This window comes from Neofelis nebulosa, chromosome 12 (assembly GCF_028018385.1).
Source record: "Neofelis nebulosa isolate mNeoNeb1 chromosome 12, mNeoNeb1.pri, whole genome shotgun sequence".
Classification (NCBI taxonomy): Eukaryota; Metazoa; Chordata; class Mammalia; order Carnivora; family Felidae; genus Neofelis; species Neofelis nebulosa.
The window spans coordinates 80,086,716-80,109,241 of NC_080793.1; the positions used below are offsets into that span (position 1 = coordinate 80,086,716).

Below are 22,526 nucleotides of genomic sequence, written 5' to 3' on the forward strand. Positions count from 1 at the left end.
ACCCAAGGGGCCCTGGAAAAACTAATTTCTTAGCATCATGTTTAATTTCAATATCTGGTCATGGAGCAGGAGACTATAGTCCTTTTCCACCTCTAATTTCCCACTCAGGTACTTGTCCTTCCCAAAGAAACACACCAGGGTGGTATCTTATATAATAGCAAAAGAACTAAAAAATCCAGAGACTGTAATAGGCATTTCTGCCAGCCTCCTTTGGCTGATATATCAGGACCCAAGTCATCATGACTGTTCCATAGGATGCATGGGACCGGATATACGTGGAAGAAAGTGAAGGGCAGAGGTCAAGGCAAATAAAGCTGCAATCAGGTGAATGCAGCTAGAATGGTCAGAAACTAAAACACCCAACTTGATTCTTTTGGTGGTGATAAATTAAATTAAATTAGATAGATTAGTTTAGATTAGATTGCCACCTATGTGGTATGAATAGTTTCAGAGGAAAATAACTGATTTCTTTTACAAAAGTGCAAAAACAATTCAATAGACGAAAGATAGGCTTTCCAACAAATGGGGTGGGGGGAGCCATTGGATATCCACAAGCAAAAAAAAAAAAAAGCAAACAAAAAAAGAGAGAAAGAGCTTTGACCTAAGTTTCACACTTTACACAAAAATTTGTTCAAAACAGATCACAAAATTTAGATGTTAAATGGAAAACTATAAAACTTCCTTTAGGAAACAATAGAAGAGGAATTTTCAGGAACTCAGGTTAGTAAAAAGTCTGTAGATGTGATACCAAAAGCACAATCGATAAAAGAAAAAACTGAAACATGGAACCACATTAAAATTTAAAGTGTTTGTTCTGAGAGAGACCTGGTAAGAGGATAAAAATACAAGCTGCAGACTGAGAGGAAGTATTTGCAAACTGCGTATTGGACAAAGGACTACTATCCAGAGCATATAAAGAATTCTCAAACTCAACAATAAAAACCAAACTGTCCAAATACAAAATAGTGACAGTAACAAATGCTGGCAAGGTTGTGGAGAAAGTAGATGGTCATACGTTCATTATGGAAAAGTAAAATGGCACGGCCACTCTGGAAACAGTTTGACAGTTACTTTGAAAACTCAACATGCAACGTTCATTTTAATAGACACATTTTAATTGCTGCTCCTGGTTCATCTTCACACTGGTTCGTGAAACACAGCAGAATGTTCAATTGTTACAATACCGATGCAATAAATCCATTATTATACAGACATGCTCTCCATTTTCTGTACCCAGATGATAAAATGTAAGGAGTCCATTTTCCAACTCTGACTATTTTCTTAAGTTTGATATGCAAAATCTATTTCATTAAATGATTATAATTTAGGATTCAAGCTCCTTTCCCTTGGTACCAAATAAAACCACTGCATCACACACACACACACACACACACACACACACACACACACAGAATCAGAATAGAAGAACCAATGACTTCTAGAAGTCCCTAGAAGATAAAATAGAAGAATCATTTTATTTTCTGCTGCACAAACATCTTTCTCAGGTAATGTTACTAGAACAACCTGTTTATGAGGTTTTATAGTTTGGGATAAGTATAGTTTAAAAAAGCTACTCTCTATCATATGGAGTTGTGATACAAAAATGATTTATAGGCTATATTTTTCAAAAAGCATTTAGCTAGACTATAATCCTGCTGAGAAAACTTTACTATATAAGTGTATGATATGGAATGAAAAGATATGATTAAAAAGTCTTCTGATCAAGAAGCTTGTGGTCATCAAAGGAATGTTAGTCTCCGCAGAGAGCCACCAGGATTTTTTCATAATCTCCCTTGGTTTCATCCTGTTGATGAAGAAATAGAGTATACTTAATGCTACCTGAAACCACAATCAGTGTAAAATATTTTTAATCATAGAAGAATTATATATTTGTAGATTAACAGTTATAGAACGTATATCATAGTATGTGAACTCTAGGATCTTTGCTAAGAATATCATTTACTTAAGTCATATAATTAATATAGCAGATAACTGATATTTGTTAATTAGTTATGGTATAAAAAGCAATAGCTTTCAAGATTCAGATTATATTGACTATGTTATATATTAGAGCCATTATTTCCCAAGAATGAAATACCACACAGAACTGGGTAACTTAACACAATATAATTTTGTATCACAGTAAAGAAGGACTATGTGACTCACTCACCAGAGAGTTAACCAATATAATTTTGTATCACAGTAAAGAAGGACTATGTGACTCACTCACCAGAGAGAAAGTGATAAACCTGTGATTTTCTCACTTTTTTTTGGTAGATTTAGTTATCCAGTGTAAGTGACAACTTAACTTTAAACTGTCAACTATCTTTCAATCTTTCAATCTTTCAAGAAGTTTAAAACCTTTGACTTGTGTTTCTTTTTTACTTTTAACATTATAATGAAAATTTAAACTTGCTTGTTATACATTTTATATTAACAAAATTAAGTAAAAACTTACAATAGTAAGTTTCTAATCTCTAATCAATAGTCATTGCAAAATACATCATTATATCTCTCTACTAAAATGTTTTGTTTGCTAAATTTATACATGGGAAACTAAATGTTTCCATGACTGCTGGAAATTGTGTGTGGTTTTTCAGTATAGAATTCACAAGTCCAGGGAAAGTTCAATAAATTACGTATCCTAAAATAACAAATTAATCTTACGCATACAATCTACAAATATGCAAGTCAGCTTTTCTCTTTGAAGAAGTTGCAAAAAGGACTGCCGTTTGTGCGGGTGGGCAGGGAGCATTATGAAAACCACAACATACCAGGATGGCTTGGCAGAGGGAGACACCGTACAACTTCTGATAGCATGCTTTGATATCATTCATGTCGATTTCAGAACGGGAGACCATAATTCTGATCAGTGCCTTATGACGAGTCCCAGCACCCTGTTTAAAACAAATGATGGTAAATGTCATGGTCAGAGCATACTCTTAGTAAAGCAGGATATGGGTTTGAACGTGAAGCTCTTTTGTTCACTCATTAAAACACACACCCAAACACACACACACACACACACACGCACGCACTTGACACAGGTAGAAATAAAATGACAGGGATCCAACTGTTGCATCAGCAGGTGTAAGCTTTTACCACCGCTTGATTGGTCCTCCATCACCAGTCTTTCTTTTGTCCAAACGCTCCAAAAATTACAAATAACACGAACCTTCTAATTTGCGAATCTGATGGTCAAATTCATCTATTTAAAACCCTCAGTGGTCTTTGGGTTGCATTTAGGATGAAAACCAAACATTTTGTCTGGGTTCACAATGTCTGCCTAGTCCCACAACCTCTTCTTCCACTATGTACTCTCACGCTCGTTGTATTTATCATCTTCAAAGTGTCATCTGGAGTCCTCCTCCTGGACCAACCTTGCTTCATCCCTCCATTCCTTCCACCACTACTGTTCTCTGGCTAATCCCTATTCAAATATCAGGTCTTAGTTTATCAGACGGCAAGTCTACACTGATTTCTCCTGCTCTTATTCAGTGCTAGGCATTCTCACCCAGCTAGATAACCTCACCCAGCTAGATAACCATCCCCTTAGATGGCAGCAGGCACGAGGTCTGGGACTGTATTGCGAACCACATAGTGGACAATGTGTATCATTTCAGAGGGACTCTTTCCTATGAATTGAATAGTTAGATCTCTCTCTCTCTCTCTCTCTCTCTCTGAGGACTTCTCTATTTTGGAGTTGCAAAGGAAAAAAGAAGGACGACTTTTCACAATACATGTATACAGGCAGCATCCTGTACAAGACGATGCATGCTAGAGAATGAAGTTCAAGTGAAGTGGCTGAAGTGGTATTTATTGCAAATGTATCTTAATAACACCTTCCACTTGTGTCATTTTTTTTTAAATTTTTCAACGTTTTTTTATTTATTTTTGGGACAGAGAGAGACAGAGCATGAACGGGGGAGGGGCAGAGAGAGAGGGAGACACAGAATCGGAAACAGGCTCCAGGCTCCGAGCTGTCAGCCCAGAGCCCGACGCGGGGCTCGAACTCACGGACCGCGAGATCGTGACCTGGCCGAAGTCGGACGCTTAACCGACTGCGCCACCCAGGCGCCCCATCCACTTGTGTCATTTTAAAATGACGTTTTAAAATCTTAGAATGAAATATGAATCCAGGGCATGGATGCCAGAATAACAATAAAAACAAAAAGGAGAGTGAAACATAGGAGGAAATCGTAAAACCCACAACCTCAGCGGAAGTAGGTTCCTAAAATCACATCTTAAAAGAAAAAGTAACCTTTCTCCGCTGACTCAGGTTTTGTACAAATCATGAGTAAGCCACCAATTACCGACAAGCTCACCTTACTACCTCACCCGTAAAAAAATACAACAAATCTGACCGAATTTTATGCTAATAAGGAAGGGTATTGCCTTTTGCACTAGATGGAACAATGATTCTTTTTAGGAGGGAGATATTGAAATAAGCATGGCTTGCAAACGATATGAAGTTTTCTGTTGTTCTCCCCACAAACAATAATTTTACCCATAAGCAAAGCACATACACACAACGTTACCTTCATGGCATGATGAAGCTTCTCAGCAAAGAACATCGGTTTGCTTGTGGCACACTTCACTGCAAGACAGGCACACTTAAGTTGACATATTTAGCACATGACAAGACACGTATGAAGGAAACATAAGGAATACAGTTTCACCAGCAAGATTCTATTCCACACTTCTGTTCCTCATCCCCCCACCTCATAACGGATATTTGGCCTATAAGAGACCATTCCCTAGATGGCGTTCTGAGTAATCTTTTCCCCCACAATGTCGCCTATCTCCTCCTGTATCTTAAATCCATCCAGTACCAACTCCGGTTCATGCTATCCGGAGTATATTCTTCTTGGAAATGCGGAAACCAGTAGGTGTTAAAGGCCATGTGGGCACACGGTCAATACTTTTCTCATGTCATAATAAGAATTTTTTTCAAGTGAAATGGGGCTTGCTTGCAACATGAGGCAACTGCCTGATAAAACACTAACACATGCGTCCATTAGTGATATTCTCTACCTTGCTACTCAACGTGGAATCTATCAACCAAAGGTATTGGCATCACCTGGGAGCTTGTTAGAAATGCAGAATCCCAGGGCCCCACTACAGACCTACTGAATCAGAATCTGCACTTAACAAGATTTTTGGGGGGATTCATGAGTGCGTCAAGGTTTGAGAAGCACTGCTTTAGAACATACGTTCCCAGGTAATCAGGATAGCACAGGAGACCTTTAAAGCCTTTTTCTTCTGAAGGCCTTTTCAGAAGTCTCTGCAGACCTACTGAATTAATCCCTCTGGCTATGACTAAAGTGAGTCAATCAGCAAGTGGCAGACCAGGATTTGAATCTGCATTTATCTAAACCCAATCTCATGCTCTTAATGACTGACCACTCTGACTTTCCTCAGAGGTATGCCCTGCCTGGTGCATCACTAAATGCTCAGAAAGTTATTTCCCGCCTGCCCATCTTTTTGATAAAAGGAATAATATCTTTTATTATTAAGAAGGCCATTATATGCCTTTAGCTAAACATTCATTGCCATTATCTTACATGTTGCCTCTATATGAAATATACGTTTATTATATCAGCTATTTTTAAAAAAAAAATATGGGACAGCATTGACCATTTCAGGTTAGAAAACTCTCCCCGCTGCAGGACCACATACCAATAGCTGTGAGGCATTTCTCGATGTCCCCTTTCATTTCCAGGTCCAGAACTTTGTTCATGTCGTGCTTACTGTACTTGGCGTACTTCTGAAACACTGAATATGAAGTTTAAACTAAGAGATGTACAAGGCATCCTATTTTGGGGAAACTAGCAAAAGCAGGGCGACTCAAAGCATTCCTTGACTGAATTTCAAAACACACATTTTAAAGCTAATTATTCAACTGAGCATATTTTGGATACTTCATCTTCTCCTAGGAATGTAGCTCTCATGGCTATTTTGGTGCTCCTGTATATTTTTGGGAAATCTCTGCAAGTGTTGACATTTATTAGAGCTGGCGTGTGATTGACAACCGTGATACTTACTACATCAGAGCCAAGTGCCATACCAAATGGATCTCCCCTTCTATAGAGATCTGTGTACTAAATGTCTCTTATTTTTATCATTAGAAATCAGTGTGCTATTATAAGATAATGAACTTTCGATCATCATTAGGACTTCCCCTTTGCGTTGGCTGCGAAAAGGTGCAGAGTCAAATCTTGTGCTCTAAGGCCAACTCTTGTTGCTTTGTGGTGTGTGTGGGGGGGACCGCTGTGCCCTTTTCTTCACTTAGTCCTGGGTTTTTAATAGTTTTCTTCATTGTAATTTCACTTATCGTACGTGTGTATTTTGTCACACCCATTCCAAATACTTTGAGACAGTAGAAATAGTTAAGATAATGAAATAATGTTCTACCTGCCAAAATCACAAAGTGTGTTTCAAGTACTATAAAATGGTGGCCGTTCAACTTTGGGCAAATGTACAAATGGCAATAAGGGGTCAGGAGCACCACATCCACTTGGGATGGGAAGGACACTAATTAAGGCTTCTATCTTTCCGTTCTTTTATTTGTCCTCAAAAAACCCTGCATCTTCCATAAGTAGTTTTCAGGAACCTTTTTTTTTCCCCATTTACCTTGGCGAAGATGGGGATATGCTCTGGTGGTGAGAATGGTAATGAACACATTCACATCTGTCCCTTTTCTCCTTTCTCCTGCTTCATATAAAGCCTATCAAGAAACACAAACATAAGCATTTGACTATCTGCCGACTTGATACCCGCACAAGAACGTTAGATCTCTTCAAAGATTTTCTAGGCAGCTGCTTTGTGTCCAATTCAATCACAGTAAGCAACGCTAAGAGTGCAAGTTCCGTAAAGATAGGGACCGTATTATGGTCAAGTATCTTCCACGGTATGTTTGTGCCTTGCAAACAGTAGAGACTGAAGATGTGTTTGCAGAATAAGTATTTGCTGAATTAAATTGCTTTCAGGTTATGCTCTATATCAAGACAACTCCAAGGGACTGTCTAAACATAGGGTGTTTTTTTTTACTCTTGATCGTTCAGAGTAACTACCAGCAAATGGTACTAATAAATCAATAATTCAAACATAACCTAGACTTGAATTTTGATATTAAGATTTCTGGATTCAAATTCTGACTCTGGAACTTAGTTGCCCTGTAATCTTAGATAAACAATTTAACCTTAGTGAAGTACAGATTTTCCTCTTTTGTAACTGGAAAAGATAATCTTTGTCGTACGGTCACAAGCATGCTCTGCTAACTTTGAAATGCTAATTGCCATCACCCTCCTGGGCCACTATTAATCCAGGTAGCTGCCATAAATATACATCCAAGAGCCCTGATAGTCTTAAAATGGAAAGCAAATTCAGAAATGTCACAAGCAAATAAGAATCATGTTTTATTATAGGCAGTTATTCAAATGCTAACTTTTGTTCTTTGATACGCTTGCGTGATTTCTGTTAAAATGGTCGAACTTCTGGTGGACGTAAGTTATTTTGGACTTTTCAAACAAACATCTGGTATGTATGCATTTATTCAACCAAAAGTTAATGAGTGCCTTTTATGTGCAAGATTATGTACCAGTATTATGAAGGGAGTGAGTATGGACAGATAAGTTTCTATCTTATTAACTCACCATAATGAATTTACAGACATAATATTATCCCATAGGGAAAGCATATGCAAATAATAGTTGTCTTTTTTTTTTGTATTTAACAGAAATTCCAGGCCCTAAAATGGCACAGTTTCTCTAATGTCGCCAATGGATTGGTGTATAAATAACCAGCAATCTCACTGAAATTATATATGTCAATATACTTGAATGTATATAAATGTTATAATTTTTATAACTATAATCATTACTATAACAGTTTTACAACATAAACATACATCTATATGTATGAACTCATTGCACTGTTCACTGTTAAAAGACGGTTCAATGTGCTTACCCTTTCCACTTAAAAATTATTTTTCCCTTTCTTAGACATGATAAGAAAAAATTCAGGGTTTTCTCAACAAAAAAATTCTTAAGAATGACAAATCAATTTCTTTCAATCCCCTCCCACTTTGTGAGAAATGAAATCTATTAAGAACATAAAGATCACGTGTTTCACTCTGTTCAAGTACAAATGGGTGTGCATCACTCAGGGAATGAACATTAGGGGTGACTGGCCTCTGGGAGGATCTAAAGTTTGCTTTCACGTAGAGGCCTCAGGTGGTAACCCCACCTAACGCAAGACCTATCTGACATAGGAAGGTCAACTCCAGAAGTATTTGTGAGCACTTGCTTACCCTGGCGTCCGTATCAGCCAAGTCGTCATTCAAGCCAAAATCCTCAGATCGGTCACCCTGAAAAAAATCCCCATTCTCTGGTAAGTTGTTTTATTTTATTTCTTTTTTTAACTTTTTTAAAGTGTTTATTATTTTTGAGAGAGAGAGAGAGAGAGAGAGCAAGCAGGGGAGGGGCAGAGAGTGAGGGAAACACAGAATGGGAAGCAAGCTCTAGGCTCCAAGCTGTCAGCACAGAGCCCGATGTGGGGCTCGAACTCACACCGACCGCGAGACCATGACCTGAGCTGAAGCCAGCCACCCAACCGACTGAGCCACCCGGGTGCCCTCTGGTAAGTTGTTTTCTAGCATGTAATCTCATGGTTTACTTAATTCTCTTAACATCAGGTACATAACACTTTTTGAGAAATAGTCAATTGCTTATTTCGAGAGAGAGAGAGAGGAAATCTAAGACTTGACTCCTCATAAAGGAGGAGGTATTTTCTGAACTAGTTGAAGTATACCTTAGCGAGAGAAAGCAAAGCATTCCGATAATCTCCAGATGTGTCTGAGGTGATATCTTTAGCCAGATCTCTCTTCAGTTCTGAGAAATAAGAAAAGTGTATTTTGCAGTAAACTAGTGACAAATAATCGTGGTAGTAATATCTGACGTCTCTATGCTGGCTTACAATTTGCAGTGTCAAATGTTCAATGACTTATGGAACGTATCTCAAATATTATCATTTTTTAAATAAAAACAGAGTAATCAGAGCGAGTAAAATCTTAGATCATCAAAGCTATTTCCATAGGGCAATGAAAGCAATTTAGATAATACTGTGAATGAAACCCTACGGTCATAAAACTTTTGCTAGCAAGAATAAATTGCATAGGTATACATGATTAAAAATCAATTTTGAAACAAAATATGCCAAAATTTAAGCAATGGGATGAATTAGAATATGTATTTAAAACCATAAGCTAGAGGTACTTCCTTGAACACAGATTATGTATATACTTTAAAATGTTATAAATATCTTATATGTGATATAGTTTTGCATACATGTGTAAATATATATATAGATAGATTGATTATATATATAGATATAGATTTAAAATGCTGTAGAAAATCCCTTAACTAACTAGGCAAAAATAATGCTCTAGTACACAAAAATTAACTGAATTTATAATTGAGTAGAGGACAGGGCAGTTAAATAAGCCATCATTACACTATATTTGGTATATAATAGAGAAATATGGATATATACCTTTGTAAACTATGTTTTATCAAGCAAAAACGAACTAATAATAATGCCTTTCTTGAGTATCATTACTGATAAATGGATCTAAGAGAAATACTGATAGAGATAAGAATCGCAGAAAATGAGGTTAAAACCTTCCTTATTGTGATACCTTTATTAAATTGCCATGTGCAAGGGCTATTGTATTCCCTGTGCTTGGTATGAAAACCAAGCAGAAAGATCCTATATGGTGCCGCATATTAGGATGGGAAAACAAACGTTGAAGGCTTGGGAAACTAGAAATAGAAATTAATAAAATTCCCAACACTGACCAGGACCCAGTGATAGCAACCCTGTTTACAGTGTTGAGCGTATCTTTTAAATGAGATGTGTCACTGAATAGATAAAATAATCCATGGCTGGTCATTCATCCCCATGGTTATAACTAGAGATAAAGAATAAGTTACAAAAAAACATAAAGAGTAAGTGAGTCATTTATGTTCATAATGACTAGAGTTCATAATGGTAAAGGTAAAGTTTCCATCAGAGGATTGTAAGTACTAGACTCTACATTTTCTTTTTTAATTTTTTTAATGTTTATTTTATTTTTGAGAGAGACAGACACAGAATGCGAGTGGGTTGGGGCAGAGAGAGAGGGAGGCACAGAATCTGAAACAGGCTCCAGGCTCCGAGCTGTCAGCACAGAGCCCCACGTGGGGCTCGAACCCACAAGCTGTGAGGTCATGACCTGAGCTGAAGTCGGACGCTCAACCGACTGAGCCACCCAGGCGTCCCTGGACTCTACATTTTCAAGGGCAAATGGAGAATATTTTGTTTGGAAATTTCTGTTCTTGTTATCTTTTCAAAATAAAAAACAATGGGACATTTTTTGGACATAAATCTCAGAAAAATAGGAATGTTTTTAGGAAATTCTTTAAATTCAGCGCTAATGAACTGCGTTTTCCATTACAGTAACACGTGGCCATTTGTGGTAGAAGGACATTTTCTATTAAAGTGCAACGTTGATGAGCGGTGAGAGACTGTCTCCCTCATCAGCACCCTGGCAACTCGAGTGCTGTCTGGTAACAATGTGTGCATGCATTGACACATGCCGAACAATGGAGAAAAATTATAATATGTAGAATTTCCAAAGCCCCATTATTAATATCCACATTCAGCTTTGAGAAACACATACCACATTTAGTTTCGGAGAGGCGATTTGGACTGTTGGGCATTAAAACATACCTTCTCTATAGACTCTGTTAATCTCTCTGATTTCTTTGTTAGTTCTTGATACCAAAATTTCATCCAGAGTATCTTCATCAGTCCCAAGGCCCTGGATTAAAGAAAAAATGTAGGAAAATCTTATTCAAGAGCATCTGCTAGCTTTTGTGTCCCAAAATTCATTTGAATCTGGCAGTTAGTAACTTTCCCACGGTATGTAGTAAATATCCACAATATTTAATGATTACAACAAACGCTATTATATTGCTCTAAAAACAAAATGGATTTAAAGCCAGTATTTTGCACAAAGATGTGAAAAGTGAGGCGTATGATTCATTGCAGTGACATCATGAAAAGACTGGACGTAATACAGCTGCTAAGTCCAACATTCATTCATTTGTTTATTTACTTACTTATTTACTTATGTATTTATTTATTTACTCATTCATTCATTTCATTCTCACTGATGGGCATGCCCTGTACTGGATGTTGAGGATATAAGAAGACATGTAAGTGGACTTGGTCTATACAATCTCTTGAAAGGAGTTTTGGTTAAATAAGGCCATTTACCTTCATGGCAGCACGAAGCTCTTCAGCATCAAACTGGGCTGGAGTTTTTAACAGAGCCAAAACAACTTCCTCGAGGTGACCAGAAAGGGCTTTCTTCAGAGCTTCATCCAAGGGCTATAACCAAGAGATTAGAATCAGGGCCTCTAATAAGTAAATGCTGATGCTGGGTAATACCACATTGTGGGGTTACCTGACTGTTAGGTAATCTTACTACCGATTGCTAAATCCAGCCACCTCTTAGAGCTCCTTTCATTCAGGTACAAAATACGACATTTAGAATGTTACCTTCATTTTTTAGATCTAGAGTGATTACAATGAAATTCGCTGAATTCATTGATAACTTTCTTTTTCTTTTAGAGACAGTGCAATCAGGGGAGGAAGACAGAGAGAGAGAGAGAGAGAGAGAGAGAATTTCAAGCAGGCTCCACACTCAGCATGGAGCCCCCTGCAGGACTCAGTCTCACGATCGTGAGATCATGACCTGAGCCGAAATCAAGAGTCAGATGCGCAACTGATGGAGCCACCCAGGTGCCCTACACTGAGAACTCATAAAGGACTTCTTTACGTGTTCTCTTGATGTTTTACACAGGAAGAAAATCACAAGGCTCAAACATAGGAGTTTGTATTTTAACAGAAATAGTAGTGAGAATACTTCAAAAATAATGTAGTAATAATTTTCCAGCCTTTGAGGTTTTCACTGCTCAAATAAGCATTACAATCAAGCACTGGTATTATATCATTTTCTAACTGGACTCCTTAAAAATATTACCCATTATTGGTATAGAGAATACAAAGTTTACTTTTAAAGTAGAATTATATGTATAAACTTTACATTCAGACATTTAATCACTCAATTTAAAATTTAACAGAAGACACATATCAATCAGAACATATTCCTTACTGCCAACAGTACTCTCGATATTCGTTATATTCAAATTAAAGACTGGTCTTCAATATAAAAGTCATCTGCAAAGCACCAAGACGACTCATGTCTGAAACCAGAAAATTTGCTAGAATTGATTACACTGCAACCAAGCAAGGAAATACTGTCATCCTTGTCTTAGTTGTGAGGGGAAAATAGTGTTGGAGACTGAAAAAAAAATAGGTGAATTGTGCTTCAAAATCCATGTTTATACATAAACGTAACTGAAATTAAATATCTAAATGTACCACTCGACCTACCTTTCCTTTCTCCTGGAGATACGCTGCTTTGATCTGCTGACGTTGCGCATTGTTTCTCTTAGTCAGAATGTCAATGATGGTTGCTTCATCCACACCTGGAAATAAAAGACCACTAGGCTTTTAAAATCAATTTTCTTCATCATCAATAACTGACATAAAATAATTAGTTACCAAGATGGCCCAAATGAAGTTCTAGAAAACTAAGAAATGGAAATTATACCAGCCTAAGATATAAAAGCAGCATTAAAGGGAAGCGTTTCAGATGTCACTCCCTCCATCTGAAGGAGAAAGAAAGAGAAACTGTTCCCGGCCCTCATAGCTGCAGTGCTTGGTCCTGATTTAAACCCTAGATGTGAGGAGAGGTGTTGATTCCAGCATTGAGTTTCTGCTGGAAATGAGCTGGTAAAAATATCAGTCGTAGCAACAGAGATTCTACTGATTTGACCCAAATTTCCCAAGTGCTGAAAATTCCTAAGTTCTTTTGACGAAGAAATCTTTTTTTTTTTTTTTTTTTATCTTCAAAATGAAACAGACCTTTCCCACTGCACATGGCCGGTTTTCAATAGCCATTCTAGTGGCCATTCTGAAATGTCCAGGAGGGGCGGTTATGGGGAGACACGATTACCTTTGACTGTTATCGCTTTATGCAAGGCGGCAACATCCGAGGATGGATTGAAGCTAGGATAGGGGCTCACTGCTGACCCAGGACCGCCTTTGGAGCTTTTCACAGTTTTCTGTGGATGAGACAGACATAGAAAAACGTCCACTCCTTCATACTAGCTTCTCTTCTAATCTTAACTAAGCTATTTTATTGTCACTTGACTTACAACGTATTCCTGCTCTTCATTTTCAATAAACCAGGCCTGTTTGAGGAATTCTGATACCATTGCCATTTTCAAAGAAGTATCTGGAAAGAAAACAGGTAGATGCTTTTACCAAACAGAAACCTACAGCACATATATGCCATTCTACTCTCTTACATACATAAGACATAGAGTAGTCTTGACCTTACTTAAGGATTACATTTAGGAGCATAATAAAATGCTAGATGTAAGCTCTTTAAAAGGAGAGTCTGACCCTTGAACAGAAACACCGAGCCTCACCCACCATTCAGAAACCTGGTTCTTTCTTAGCATATTCAGTCCTAACCTTTAGGGGCCAGATGATTCTACAAGTGGGGTTGGTGATTTACTTCATTGCTCTAAATTTATAGACCATCTACCATATGCCAAGCACTGAAGGTCCAGAAAATATTCAAACATCATGCTTTCCTCAGAGAGCTTCAAGCTAGTGCATGCTTCCTGTGGGAAAACACAAAAGCTAAATGCTGGCTGATCTGAGCCTCTCTTGGAATGCGTCAAGGTTAACCTGACAGAAAAGTTAAAGAGAACACAACAGAGAGAAGGCTGTCATATTTGGGATGCTACTAAAGCAAGAAATGTTGGCAGAAGCCCAATCCAAAGAGGTTTAAATTATCTCCAATGCTTTGGGAAAAGATGAATGGATTTCTAGAAAGAGCAGTACGATTCCATTTATATTTCAGAAAGATCACTCATCCTAGATCATAGAGAATGGCTAAGAGACGGGCAAGATGAAAGATTGGAGACCGTTTAATAGGCCTTTAGAGAATCTGGGTAGGATCGGTGAGGGCCTAAAGAAAAGTAATGGCTGCAGAAAGAGCATAATGTTCCATTTACATTTATAAGGTAAAACAATCTGTGACAATCTGCCGGAGTGGATTCAGGCTCAAAACGCTAAAGGAGCTTGATAAAGAGATAGTCAGGTGGCACTTCCCCCTCAAATAATTGTTTCCTTTTCCATTCCTTGGTATAAAATTATTTCAGCATTTGAAGCAATTGCTACCCTCACATTTCTTCCTAGCTGAGCTGTCCTAAATATTAGTCCTTCATGGTTTTCCATCCAACACACAAAAAACCCAGATTTTATAAGAGGTTCTTTGTTCTCATAGGAAGCATCAGGGTGATACTGCAACATGGATGTCCCCTTTTCACAAACTCTGTCTTGAAATTTTGTTAATTGCTATCATGGTTCTGCAGTATTTTTATTTAATCAACCACGTATATCTTTAAAACCTGAAGCATGTTGAAAAACTAGTGTGTTCCCTGTTTTGTCCACCAAAGAAGCTCTCAGTGATCCTTTCGGGCTGGGGATGTGTTTTGAGGGGCTCGTTCGTGAGCAAGGTTGACATATGTCTCCATACCGCTTTGTTTATCCCTCTGGAGACTACGCCCATGAATACATCTGAAGGAGTTTGGAAGGGAAATCTCAGTAGTTTTAAATTCTTCATCAGAAGCTAAATGAATCGTGAGAAGTAAAACCCATAACCTGACTCCTTAACAGCATGTTCAGACGAAATCTTCCATCCATACCTGCTGAAAAATAACCTCAGTTTCAAGTAATGAGATTACATACGTGAGAGAAACCCTATCCAAAGCAGAAACCATCTCCACTTAATTATCATGGGGATTGTTCACATTACTATTCTGTCATCAGTGAGAAGAACCAATATTTTGTGCATCCGTTTAAAATAACCTCTTCCCCCTCCAGCAACTGATAGATTTAAAGTTATTTCCTGAGGTAGAGTCATGATGTACAATTTTGCACAAGGTTTTACTTCCTGTTACAGTCATAATCTGAGGCCATTGCTGTCGGCACAAGCAGATTCATTTTCCAATTATTTCACTGGCACATCCAGAACTTCCAGTCATTTCTGGCAAGGTTTCAGGTATTTGAAATTTCCATTTTTATAATCTCAGCCATGCCCTTCGTAAAGTAGAATCCTCAAAATGAGTGATATGATTGGTCACTTAGCACAGTACTGTTCCATCAGTGAAATATGTATTCCAGTATTTCCACTCTTTTCAATTGGAAAAAAACCCTCAAAATAGAACAGAGGCTATGGATATTGTCAAACATAATTTTAAAAATGAACCCCAGAACTTCAACACAAATTTTATGAAAACTTCACTGTGCTTCATTTTTTTTCACTTCTCAAAACATGCTCACATAATGCATTGATTTCTTCACATAACACCAAACAACACAAATAAGGGGGCTGAATAATTTATTTGACACAACAGAGTTTATAGAGGAGACACCTTTGTAACATATCTTCTGAGTTCCTAGATCTTATAATCTGAAATAATTTGGATGGTCTTGGGGCACCTGGCTGGCTCAGTCGTTTAAGCCTCTGACTTCGGCTCGGGTCATGATCTCATGGTTCGTGGGTTTGACCCCCGTGTCGAGCTCTGCGCTGACAGCTCAGAGCCTAGAGCCTGCTTCGGAGTCCGTGTCTCCCTCTCTCTCTTTGCCCCTCCCCTGCTCTCACTCTGTCTCTCTCTCTTAAAAATAAAAAATGTTTTTAAAAAATAATTTAAAAAGTGAAATAATTTGGATGGTCTAAAAGCACGGTCTGGAAAAGAAAAGTAGTCTGAATAGACTGTCTCAGAAAAGCAATTTGAGGAAAATGGAATCTCAATCCAGCCAAATAATATCGACTAGCTCTTAGCTTGAGGACACAGGGATACTGGCAGGATGTAAGAAATTGCCCTAAAAGAAAAATATTTTATCATGTACCAGTAGTTAAGTGCTCAATGTCAACTGCAAGTATTAGCAGAAATTTTTAACAGTTGCAACATACTTTACAGATATCACAGCAAAAACATTTTGGCCAAACTGAATTGCTAAACCATTCTGTCTCTTCTGTAACTACCCTCTGCATGAAAACGGCATTTTGTACCTTGATAAAACATATTCAATAATTTGAAGGTAACACTTGCTTTACTTTAGATAAATAATGCATACAAGGATCTTTTATAGACTGTTACTTGTTATATAGATATCAGATATTATTACTATGCAGAGAAAAAATTTGGTCTAGAAAATAGAATTGTAGAGTTAAAAAAAATAAATTACCCTATGAATCTGCAAAAGATTTTCTTTATTCTTTTTTTTTTTTTTTAGTTGCAACGTTTGTAGGGTATGTATTATTTTATTAACATACCTTGGTGCTCTCTCTCTCTTTCTCTCTCCCCCCGGCCTCTCTCTCTCTCTCTCTCTCTCTCTCTCTCTCTATATATATATATATATATATATATAAAATCTGGGTACTAATGAACTCTGAAACCAGCATTATCCAAGATTATCCAAGATTCACATTATCCAAGATTATCTCAGTCTTTAACATCATCTAATTTGAAGATGAAATTGGCCATTTCTACATAGGTTGACCTATATGGAAATTAACAGTATTTCAGAGTTCTTCTAGTGAATGATCTGTTTGTGAACATGCACTGCCTACCAATCTCATTTATCTGTGCATAAATGTGTAACTTTCTAGAGATGAGCATTTTTGTGTATATTTATGTGTCATAAGAGAGCTCTCTTCATCTCATTCAGCAAGGAATTACAGAGGGTAAACACACATAAAAAGTATGCCCAAGATGTTAGGCAGAATACAGGATCCATGCTTACAGCACTATAAGATAAACTTATTCCAGAAATGGTACGTTAGTAATTGGGCCAGCTCAAAATCTGAAAACACTAAGGCTTGTATCAAAGTTAATTTCCTGATTTCTCAAAAACTGCACGACAGTTATGTCCTTGTTTTTTTAATATAGAGAGACAGAAGTAATTTAGAGGCATAGGGCCATTGTATCTGTAGTGTTGTCTCAAATGTTACAGAAAAAAACACAGAGAGGGTGGAGTGAGGAAGAGGATAAAGCGAATGTGACATACTAACAATTGTGGGATCCGCGTACAAAGTATATGGTAATTCTGTGCGATATTCTTGAAACTTTTCTGAAGGTTTGAAATTATTACAAAAGTTTTTTGTTTGTTTGTGTTTCTTTCATGTTTTAAATCGCAAGTTCTATCTCGGTCGGCCTCATGAAAGGCTACTTCCAAGATCTGTAAACAGAAGAAGCCGATTTTTATGGTCTCTCATGCATCCTGGTGACAATCTAGAATGATCAGAGTTATCCAGAGATACCAGCAGCAACTAATCCTTGCATAGGACAGCATCTTCATTCCTATTTTCTACCTGGGAAAAACAGTGTAATTTTCTGGCAGTTTTCTAGACAGAAGCTGTCAAGCATCAAGTCATACATAAATCTATGCCTTCTGATTCCAAAGTATTGCAAATTGTTTTACACTTACAACCAAAAAGACAGTGAGTGACAGGAATGTTATTTTTAAGAGCTCATACTCGAGAATCAGCTTCATTACCAGTGAACCCATGGAGACTGTGGCAAGGTTTACCCTAGCACTTGGGGGTTTATTCTTCAATGCTTTGGCTTGTGCTCAGTTTTTCCCTTGAATATATATATTCACGGGACCTTCCCTTACCTGCTGGTGTGCGGGAACCAATTAGACTATACAAAGGCATGACTCATTCATGAAGAACCATTTTATGAAAGGTACTCTCATGAATGTTTTGCCTCTAGGCCTTTGGATAAGGTGTTTCCTTTGCTTGGAATGCTGTTTCTTCCTCCGTATTCGCTTCCCTTGCCAGACTGTTGCTTCTAAAAGGACTCAGCATAGACCTCTTCACATCCTCCAGAAAATTTTCAAGCGTTCAACACTCAACTGGGTGAAGTTCTGTGCCTCTTCCAAGATGTCCTCCTGTCCTCCTACACTCGCCCCTACCATTCTGTATTATCACTTTCTATTTACCCGTCTATATGCCCCAGCAGCATTCCATGAGGGCAGTGCTAATCTACTATTCATCATGCACCTCCAATCTCTGGTATTTAGTATATTAATAAGTATTATTGAATGAATAAAATAGTGGGTCAGTGCTAATTATTTAGGAAACATATCTATACATTTCACAAACGTTTCTTCATAGCTATAGGATATAAAATAAGAACTGAAGAGTTCTGAGCCCTATTTGGATTCCCTTTAACTGACTATATGGCCTCAAGAAAACATTTAGCTTCTCCAGGGGTCTTCATTTATAAAAATATGAGTGTTGGAATGAATAGTGTCTGCAATGCATAATAGGTCTGAGGTGCCTATCTTAAATTTCATCTCAAGTGGATGGAGGTGGGCAAAATTAGCATAATTAAGGAAGGTATCATATAAATTATATCTGTTCTGATCTTTCTGATAAAAATTTATCCTGTTTTAAAGAAAGATGAACTCATCTACTCCAAAAACTGTTTTGGGTTGATCGCTGAAAAATACAAGGTCCACTGTTTTAGCTGCTTAGCTCTGATTTTAAATACAGCTCCAGGGTTTAGAGAAGATTAAGAACAACCGATTCAGCAAACTAACATCATAAACAAAACTCAACTTTTGCGGCTCTTTGGGTGGAGGAAGCATTTAATAAGCACGAAATGCTGCATACTGTTATTATTAACTATTTTGTCAACATCCATCAAAGGTTGGCTATCTGCCTTGTGTGGTTGAGCCTGGGGGCCAGGGTGTTGACAGAACTTCTGGGGAGGAGGCCATTTCTGAATTAGGGAACCAGTGCTTTACCGCATTTGAATCATTTTGCAATGCGCCTTCCCTTCTAGCTATCAAAATACATTTCTGCGGGCAGAGGGGAATATTATTTTTTCAAAGTCCATGCAGAATTTTAAATATAAACAGGGCAAGAAAGAGCACTTCCTTCTTAATCAAGCTAGCATTAAAAGTTAGATGTCAGGGCATTTAATTTAACATTCAAAATGGACTAAGAAAAATTCTCAAAGGAGCACTTGTAATAAACGATAGCTGGATATATGATGATTCGAATTCTCTCACTTTTGCAAATATATCCAACACCAGTAAAAAGTCTACCTTGGATTTGTTTGGTGCTTTTGCTACTAAGGAAAAAAATTTTTAGAGGACCCAGCTGGCATTTACAGGAATAACTTATCTGACACCACCCAGAAAATACTTTCCTTCCCCTTAGGTTTTCACATCCACACTTGAAAAACCTGTCTATGACACAGAGACTCCAGGAATAAGAATGTGGCCACACCCTCTTTAAATGAAATGATTAATCAGCGGATCCTCTTAATTACACTGCATAAATAAACATAACGTAATTTCAATGTAAATTACAAAGGGCATAATTATCACTATGAGGTCTGAATCTATTTAATTCTTAGAAAGAAAGAAAGAAAGAAAGAAAGAAAGAAAGAAAAGAAAAGAAAGAGAGAGAGGAGAAAGAGAAAGAAAGAAAGAAAGAAAGAAAGAAAGAAAGAAAGAAAGAAAGAAAGAAAGAAAAAGAAAGAAAGAAGAGGAGAGGAGAGGAGAGGAAAGGAAATAATCCTGCCATTTTGAAACAGTTTCCTGAAACTCCCCTCCAGCACTTCTGTTCTGTACTGGTTGCCTACAAGTATCCACCCTCCATCATGATTTCCATGTAACACACACACACACACACACACACACACACACCTCTTGAAAATGTGTAACTCATAGGAGGAAAACACATTCTTGCCTTTTTCTTCTATGGTAATTCACCAACAGTGCAATAAGCCAGTATTAAGCAAACTGCCCATATTTGTAAATCTCTTAACTATATAAAAGAAAACATTACAATTTGTGATTTCCGACATATAAATACCCAATGTGATTTTACAGAAAGATTTATCAAAACATACTAAATGCAGCTAGCCATAAATCCTGGAGAAGCAGTAACAATTAACATCACGATGGGACAAGTTTTCAGAACAATCAAAGCTAACCAAAAAGAAAACTAAGACTTACCCTTTTTCTTCACCTTCTTCCAAAGCACTGGAGATTCTCCTCTGAAGGTTTCACACTAGAAGTGAAGCCTAGTGCTTCTGATTTTATAGAATTTGAAAGGAGACCACACCTAGCAACCAGAAGTTAGTAATTGGTTGCCCTTTGTTTGAAGTACGTGGCTCAGCCTCGGCCGAGAAACAAAGTGAAACAAGTCTTGCAAAACTACTAGCCGAACCAACTCCTAGCTGACTGCACAGAGGAAAAAAAACACACGGAAAGACAGACTTTTTTTTTCCTCTTTAGCTTGCACTGCTTTTTCCAGAGAAAGTAGACTGCAGTCGATTTCCGAGGATGCAGTACTGTCTACTCCAATCCTGATACTAATTATTGGCGTCCTTTTTTTAAACAGGCTGTGAAAGGAAAATGTATACACTTCAAAACAAAATAAACCTAAGAAAACCCTTTTAGTTTGAATCCTAGCTCCATCACTAGTTACTATGTGACCTTGGGGACATATTTAATTTCCCTGAACTTGTCTGCTTTTTTTTTTAAGTTTATTTATTTACTTACTGTGTGTGCAAGCACACACACACATGCAAGGGGTGGGGGGAGCAGAGAGGGAGGGAGGGAGACCGAGAATCCCAAGCAGCCTCCGCATTGTGAGTATAGAGCCCGACACGGGGCTCTATCCTGCAAACTGTGAGATCATGACCTGAACCGAAATCAAGAGTCAGATGCTCAACTGACTGAGCCACCCAGGTGCCCCTGAACTTGTCTACTTTTGTAAATTAGGGATAATATTATCTAAGCTGCCTACCCACTAGAATTCTTGTGACAATTGAGAAATTATATATATATGTGTATATATATATATATATATATATATATATATGTATATATATGTGTATATATATATATGTATATATATGTGTGTATATATATGTATATATGTGTGTATATGTATATATACACACACATACATATATTGTAAATTTTAACACCATGCAGTGCTGAATAATTTTTATTTTTATATTTTACCAGCAATTTTCTTTCCTTAAAATAAAAGACTTCTTGTGTTTATATATGGCTGGTGGATATAAGTAAGAAATAGAAAAGAAATAAAGCTCCAGATTGTCCCAAAATTACAAACGAAGTTAATGCTAGAAATATGATCATTATGACATTCAAAAAAAGGTATTGGCATTCGAGGAAGGCCTATTTACGGCGTTTCTTTTATAGAGAATCAGTTGTACAGATAGATATGCATAGATCCCTGACATTCTAGAGTAGTTGAACACTAAAGGAAGGCACTCAAACTATGCAGTGAAAAGGTTACTAGAATAGCATCTAGTACAAAACAGGTGCCCCAAGACATTTCCTACTTGCCACAAGGAACAGAAACTGGTTCTGGTAGCCTCAATGGTGGTTCGGTTTTATTCTTCACAAAACTTTACAAAATTCTATGTGATATTTCCATTAAACTATGCAGAGGTGTAAACTCTGTCATGGTGTATGGTACAGTTTATGGGGCATTTTAGTGGTTTGTTTTTTTGCCTGTTTCCTTCAGAAATATTTCAGGTAATTATACATATCATTATATAAATATATATATATATATACACACATATACACACACATATGTATATTATATGTATATGTGTATATGTATATATGTGTATCATTATATGTAATATGTGTATAATATATAATATGATATAATATAATGACATGTCATAATAATATATATACTATATAATATACACTATATAATAATAATATATACTATATGTTATATATAATGACATATAATATATAATGACATATATATGCCAGCTTTACAAAAATCAGTGAAAATACTTTCTTAAGATTGTCAGATTTTATAACACATTCTGAATTCTCAATGCTAATTTCAGTGAAGTCAACATATTCTGATGTAGGATGATCAGCTAATCTAAATATTTGAGAAAATGCCAATCTATATATTTGGCACTTACTGTAAGTACGTGTTGAGCAAATTAATTAGCTGCTAACTAATTAATTGTTTACTGTTACTGCATTACATTTTGACAGATACAGACCAGCTTTCTAATATTACATTTATTTTGTCAGGTGTGAAGAGAAAAGATAATTAACAAAATTTGGTTTTATATTTGTGTTTGTATTACTAACTTTGGTAATGGAAATGATGGAACATTTCTGCACAGTGACACCCTTGTGAAATGAAGAAAAAAGCCCGTGTGCCTTTTATAACATATAACCACGTAAAAGAAACATATAGGTTCATTTTCTTTTGTTTTTTGTGGTTACCAGTAGCATAAATC

At 37.0% G+C, this 22,526-nt stretch overlaps 1 protein-coding gene across 2 annotated transcripts; it reads right to left on the reverse strand.

Moving 5' to 3' along the window:
- Positions 1–1,463: 1,463 nt before the first annotated feature.
- On the reverse strand, positions 1,464–20,437 carry ANXA1 (annexin A1). Of its 2 annotated transcripts, XM_058695688.1 has the most exons (13): positions 20,227–20,437; positions 13,329–13,408; positions 13,127–13,235; positions 12,502–12,596; positions 11,320–11,433; positions 10,771–10,861; positions 8,812–8,891; positions 8,312–8,368; positions 6,634–6,727; positions 5,680–5,775; positions 4,539–4,597; positions 2,775–2,897; positions 1,464–1,804 (listed from the first exon to the last, which is right to left on the reverse strand). In XM_058695688.1, the coding sequence occupies exons 2-13, from the start codon at positions 13,392–13,394 to the stop codon at positions 1,751–1,753; spliced, it is 1,038 nt and encodes a 345-aa protein (XP_058551671.1). In that variant the 5' UTR covers positions 13,395–13,408; positions 20,227–20,437; the 3' UTR covers positions 1,464–1,750. The 2 variants fall into 2 exon arrangements, with proteins under 2 accessions (XP_058551671.1, XP_058551672.1); XM_058695689.1 differs by lacking the exon at positions 2,775–2,897.
- Between the last annotated feature and the right edge of the window lie 2,089 nt (positions 20,438–22,526).